This window comes from Pholcus phalangioides, unplaced genomic scaffold, assembly GCF_987345545.1.
Source record: "Pholcus phalangioides strain wild (caught in Gottingen) unplaced genomic scaffold, Ppha-v1.0 ptg000013l_1, whole genome shotgun sequence".
NCBI lineage: Eukaryota > Metazoa > Arthropoda > Arachnida > Araneae > Pholcidae > Pholcus > Pholcus phalangioides.
In genome coordinates this window covers 2,019,295-2,026,251 of record NW_028301606.1, presented here as the reverse complement: position 1 = coordinate 2,026,251, position 6,957 = coordinate 2,019,295, and the positions used below count along the sequence as shown (strand labels likewise).

General features: G+C 38.9%; 1 protein-coding gene across 1 annotated transcript; it reads right to left on the bottom strand.

Annotated features, from left to right (window-relative positions):
- Positions 1-5,321, bottom strand: okr (DNA repair and recombination protein RAD54-like okr). The gene has a single exon (XM_089240574.1). The coding sequence runs from the start codon at positions 5,116-5,118 to the stop codon at positions 2,944-2,946; it is 2,175 nt and encodes a 724-aa protein (XP_089096700.1). The 5' UTR covers positions 5,119-5,321; the 3' UTR covers positions 1-2,943.
- Positions 5,322-6,957: the final 1,636 nt, after the last annotated feature.

Below are 6,957 nucleotides of genomic sequence, written 5' to 3'. Positions count from 1 at the left end.
ATTAAACATCAGGCGCAAATTGAAACTATCAAAATTTTAAAGAAAGGAAATATAACGTTGTTACAATGTGTTACAGTAAAACCTCTCTTTTGCGGACACCAGTAGGAGAAAAAAAATATTGGATATATACGGAAAAAAATTCCGTAAAATAGAGTGATTCACCATTAATCAGGGGTTTGAAATGCATACTTTTATTATACAAGAGGAAATTATTATTTGGCTACAAAAGAGGGGTGACCGCGTCTGAGGGGTGTCTGTTAAGAGGGGGTTTGACTGTACTTTGTTTCACATTCTATTAAACTTTATATCAAATTCAATATCTGCATCGAACACCTTCATTTTTTAAAGGAACATTTCATATCACATATGAATTTATGTGACTTCAAAGAAAAAAAGTAATCCTTTTCATTTTCAGCAAAATGAGCTCCATAAAAACACACACACACACACACAATACAAACTCATATGATACTAATACTTGAATGGCAACAGTGCTTCTGAAATACAGTAGAGCATCTGTTATCCGAAACAATTGGGGAAGTTCAGATAACTGATTTTTTTGAATAACCGATCATTCATGGAAAAAAATTGTACCAATGTCATAGGAGCAATATGAAACAAAGAAGCAGTGATATTAAACACAAAACTGTATATATTTTACATCACATGTCTTACAAGTAAGGGAGGGGGAAAGCACTAGAGCAGCCTCTATCGGAACTTCTACACATGGCATGTAAATTTGAATTTGCTGATTGTAATGCTTTCGGTTAACAGATGTTTCGGTTGATCTGTATTCGGATAATCGATTCTCTACTGTAGAATACACACAAGGATGCTATTTCAAATTAAACACCATTTGACTGTAGATGAAAGTTTTGTTTCATGGAAAGATTTCAAAATGTTTAGCCGTGTGCAAGAATAAACATGCTTAACTTTTCGCCCATACATAATAATTGCTAACATAGGCACTGGAACCTGGCTGTCTCAAGGTACTTAAGCCCAGTGGTGCGATTCAAACAATCTAACAATGGGTCCGTCAAACTCTATTCACCAAACTGGTGTGAATTGGCTGAATCTTATCACTGTTAGATGTTCTTCCCCCCGACTCCACCTCCTTAAATCCCATAACATGGAACGTCTAACAACCCCCAGCCTCCTCCTGTTTTCTTTGTATTGTCGCTAGATGCTGTCTAATTAATCACTTGTGTGGGCTAATTTATTCTAGTATGTTTACTCTTTAACAACTGCTGAACTGTCACACGAGCATTTCAAAACAATGGTTTTTTTCCTAGGTGAGACAAGCATATTGTAAAATTTTACTAATCAGTGGCAGAAGCATCTCCTAGTCCCAAACTGTCACGCTTTTACTCAATGATGGCCACAGTTAGAGAAAAAAATCCTTTCTCACTGCTTCTTTTAACATCTACTATTATTATTACAAGGCTCGTTTCACACAGAAACCAAGATAAAGAAGGAAGAAAAAGACATTACAGTTTGAATTCTGTACAATCACATTTTTGATCAATCATCATGTGCCTTCCTTTAACTCAATGATTCCCAACCGTTTTTTCGCCATGCCCCACGTAAGCATCGTGAGAAATAATTTTGTGCCCCCCCCCCCCCACTTTTTAACAGACATACAAGGAAGGGGGAATCTGAAACTGAAAAAACTGTAAATGTTAAACTATTGAAAACAACTTTAAATTATGTTTTAATCAGTTTCTGTGAATTTAAAATGTTTTTCAAGGTTAAAAACTGAAACATCAAATTTGCTTGCATGCTCCCTACCCCCAAAAGTAGGTCCTACTTACGCTCCTGTCCCCTTTCTGTGACATATACAATCGAATCTCCCGATAACGGACAGGTTATAGGTAAAACCCATGGGTTTTATCCTAGATACTTAATTTTGTCCACCAACAAAGAGTGTCTGTTAATGGACAGCAAAATACGCTGAGGCCCGTCGACATGAGTAAAAAAAAACGTCCATTACCAGGAGATGTCTGCTAAAGAGTGTGTTTGTTCAGGGATGTTTTATCATAGTTTTATTATTTGAAAATGAATCTCTTATACACGTGGGATAAGTAAAAAATTTATCAACCCAGTCTAAATCAGGGGTTTTCAACCTTTTCGACGAATCGGGTCAAATAGGGATTCCTACATTATTGGAGAATTTTTTTTTTTTTTATTCTGAGATCATTAAACATGAATTTTCACTAATCTGAAATTATTTTTTCATTAAATATTAATTTTCATAAATCCTGATTGCTAAAAGATGAAATTCCCCTAAAACACCATAGTGCTTCCCCCCCCCCTGTGGGGCATGGGCCCCACGTTGGGAATCAGGGCTTTAACCAATCACAAGGGTGCCTTTTAGACAAAAGAGACATTACCTTAGAGCAGGGATGCACAACCTTTGGCGAGGAAAAAAGGTTCCAATACAAAAGTGTCAGTAATTTGGAAAAGCTATAACAATATTTTCTATTTCTTTATAAATATACCAAAAATCGGGAGTTATATGGGATAAAAAAAAATGCCAAAGATATGTAAATTCTTAAATTATACCCAAAAAATTATCAATGGTAAATATAGCTGGCAATTATGCCAAAAACAATTGTTAAAGGGAAGCAAAGTTGCTAACTACCTATAAAACTGCTGAAAAAATCGCCAATGGGAAATAGAGTGTTACTACAAGTCACAATGAACTAAACTATAATTTGCAAAAAGAAAGTACATATTTAACAGATGTATGGAATGAATACGACTATAATTACATTTGGATATGCATAATTATCATAAGTTACGAAAATAATCTCAATCCTCGAGCACATCTTGAAAATAAGGATTTGCCTGTTAGAGTACAATGAGAAATCCAAAACTTCGTAACACAACACAATTAATTCACAATATTTACAAAAAGAACAAAAAATTTCGAAACAGGGAAACTCAAGGGATTATTTTCTTCTCGTGAGATTTTTGGTGGAAAGCAAAATTTACGCCCGTGTCCCAACATATTTTTATCACATGGTCAGGCACATGCTTTTTATCTTTGGCGTGGTTCCACTGAGCCAAGTCATTGTTGCAGGTCGATCCCTCTGGTGGCGGAATCGACTGAATGTTGTTCACACATCTCTTGCACCGGATCTTTTCGTGAACCTCGCTCAGTGTATCTGGCTCATACTGGAACAATTCTTTCAATTCCGATAAACTGAAGTGCCTTTGAACCTCTTCTTCATCAACCACGCAGTCACTGAGGCCTTTCTTATGAGTCTGACGAAGAAGGATTTTCTCGTCGATGGTACCGCTTGATAACAACCTGTAGACAAAACATTCTTTCTTCTGCCCGTCTCGCCACACACGCGCCATAGCTTGAGCATCATTAGCTGGATTCCAATCTGGATCGTACATCACCAAGCGATTAGCACCAATGAGATTCAAACCACACCCACCGGCTTTGCTACTCAACATAAATACGAAAAGGCCGTTGCTGGGATCATTGAAGTTCTCAACAATTTTGCCTCTTTTCTTCACTGTCATCGTTCCATCGAGCCTGACAAAGTTATATTTCCTCATTGCACACAATTTTTCGAATAGGTCAAGGGTTTGAGTATAATTTGACACTAGGACAATTTTGTCATTTGTTGTGGCTTTTATGACAGCCAATATGCCGTCTAATACTTTCATTTTCCCAGATAATTCGGGAAGTAATTTACTGGTATCATATTTTGCTGGGAATAATGGCATGCACGTTCCCAATCCATCTTTATTCCCTTTACACAATTCATAGACCAAATCCGGATGGTTCGAAATCTTTTTCAAATTGGTCACTGCTGAGAGTGCGCTGATCTTGCTATTGCCGCTGATGGCCTTAGACACTGCTTGCGATTTGACGTAATGCATGTAAAGCTCTTGCTGCAGCTTTGTCATCCCGCAGCAGATGACAAGTTCAATTTTCACAGGTAAATAGTTTGTCAGCAATAAAGATGTTCTTCTGATCATGCATTTGTTGACAATAGCAATGAGCTCATTCAGTTTTTCTTTACCTTTCTGCTGCTGCTCCAACGTGGCATCGACATCACGGCACTTTAATATAGGAAGTTCAAAATTCCGCTTGAATTCTTTGGCGGTTCCCAAGATACCTTTATTGACAAATTGGATGAGACTGAAATATTCCAACAAGTCATTTTGAATAGGAGTGCCGGATAGTAATACTCTTCTCTTGGCCTGCAGGCCATCAAGCGCTTGATATGTCAAGTTCTCAGAGTTCTTCAAACGATGACCTTCGTCACATATAACTAAACCAACTTCTGTTTTGCATAATATTGCTGCGTGAAGTCTGAATGTTTCATACGAGATGATCAGGATTGGCATTGCACATCGAGAACCAAACTGATTGGCGAAGCTTTCAAGTTTTTTTTTTATTTCGTCACCTCCATCGATAGCAAGGACACTGATGCGACCGCCCAACCATTTACCGACTTCTTTCTCCCAGTTCTTCACCAAACTACTCGGCGCAACTATAATCACATTTTTGAATGTAGGTTTGGTGTCTGGTCCCTGGCGCAGACCAGTCCACAGCAGTGTTATACACTGGAGCGTTTTACCAAGACCCATTTCATCAGCCATGATACAACCGTAACTGTCTTCAATCTGTTTACCCGTTACACAGTCCCACATAAACTTGACTCCTTCCCTCTGGTGGGGACGCAAGATCTTGGAAAGCAGTGGATCCACCACAACGTGCACCTCATTCTTGTTGGAATCCATCAACGGCTTGTCAGCGTCAACAGGAGCGTAAAGAACTAGGGCGTTTTCTTCGTAAGGGTCGTGTAAAGCGACTCGAACCCCGGATCGCCTCAGACCCAAAGACTTATGCTTGTAGGAGCCATTGTAATTAGTGATTGGCACCTTGAACGGCTGCAACAAGATCTTCTTTATCAGTTCTTCGTGGCTTAGATTGTTGGGGACATTTTCTTGGTCATCTTTGATGGCTTGCCTTTGGCGACCATCGCCGTCATCGGTTCGGCGACACTTTGGCACGACTTTCCTCAACAGCTTATTACTATCTGTAGGCTCAAACTTACGTTTCGCAAGCTGGCTTGGAGCATTACATCGTCTCATATCTCTACTCGAAAGAATACACTACACGTGAATAACGATATATTAATTCATCACAAATTCGAATTACACTACGTACTTTTAAAGAAAAACGCTAGAGATACGAAAATCAGAGCGGATCCATAGATTTCCACGGTTTAAATACCTTTGTGTCACCTACGCCACTAATACAAATTATTTCAAGTAAACCGCGGCATTTCAAAACAATCAAACATTCGGGACGGCTTTGACCCCAAAAAAGTGTGGTTATACTGAATCAAATTATGAGAACTACGCTGGATTAAATGCATGAATAGATAATTTTTGATGCACAAAATTCAGTAAAAACCAATTAATTTGCTCAAAATATGAATTTTAGTGAATAAATGCACTGGTTTCAAAGTTTAAATGAAAAAAACTAATCTTTATTTTTCGTTCTAGTACTTCCTGTGCTCATTTCGGTAGAGCTCAAATGCAGTACGGCGAATGACACCGACTTCATGATGTAACGATCGTTTATTGGCGATTTAATCGTATTCAGGAACGAATGGGATGACGATCATAGACCGTTGCAGTTGTCGTTAATTGCCATCTATGATAGTATTGAAGAACTACATGACTTTTTAGGTAGAGTTTGCCGTTTGTATTTCTATTAATAGATGAGAGTTGTTTCGCTTTGTTTTCATACCCAACCTGTGGCCCTCGGCTAGGGCTACGACAGGGGTCGGATCTTAAATCCTGCGAACTACGTGGCCGCAGAAGGAGCCAACTGAAAGGAGGCGATTTTTTTTATTGCCAAAATATCATTCGCAAACACTTGAAAAATGTCCAGAACCGACCTTGGGTTACCAGAATTCTAAAACTGATAAAGGAGGACACGTACCCTTGATAAAACAACATTTTTCCCAATTTTCACAACAGATAACGCCGTCATACTAATATAGTGGCACATGGCTGGGGTCATCAACCGTCCTCCTTTTTGATGTCATTTCAAGAATCCTCCTACGTTTCGGAAAATCCGCTCTTTTGTCTTCCTTTTCAGGTTTCCGGAATTATTTTTCTTTTTTCCTCCACTTTGGAGCATTCTGTCCGCTAACGAGGAGTGTCTGTCAAGGTTCGTATTATTCCCATCGGCTTCACCTCTTGTGGGGTCATGGCCCTCCCGTCACATCCTGCTGCAGTGTTATATTAGGCTGTTACCTTCAGCAGGCCGCTAGGCCAGACTTTTCATTCACCCCTCTTTAATTAATAGTTTGAAGAAAAAGTGATTATGATGGTTCAGGGCTGGAGCTTTGCTAGCCTTATCCTTGGAGAGGGGGCTGTGGGGGAGATTATCGTAGATTGTTTGACAACGTCTAATTTTACATGACGAATTGCAACGAATAGTTTTATTTCCATTTGATAGGTAGCAGCACGGGTCCATATTGATGAAACGTGACACAACTCCGTATTTTTTTCCTACATAATTGGTTGCAAAATGTTTAATCGTTCTGTTTTTCTTGCCCTGTCTCTCCTGATGCAAACAAAAAAAAATTCATGTTTATAGGTTTTTCTATTCTCTTCGCGGCTTGTTTTCCTCTATAGAGAGCAGTCTTTGCATTTAAAGGCATCTATAGCTAAATCCGACGAGGGTGAATGTTGACCAGAAAATGGAATGGATTGAGGGTTTGTGACTCGGAATCTGGGGATCCGGAATCCCTGAAATGCCGAGTCACAAATCCTCAAAAAAAAAAATACATCCTCAATAATTCCGGATCAGGAAGATATCACCAACCAGGAAAATGATCTACAATTTCAGATCCATAATTTTTCATCCCGATTCTACCGAAGAATAGTAGACACGTCGTAGAGAGGTATTATTCC

Coding starts and splice junctions, on each gene's coding strand:
- okr (XM_089240574.1), bottom strand. CDS start 5,118: ATGAGACGATGTAATGCTCCAAGCCAGCTTGCGAAACGTAAGTTTGAG.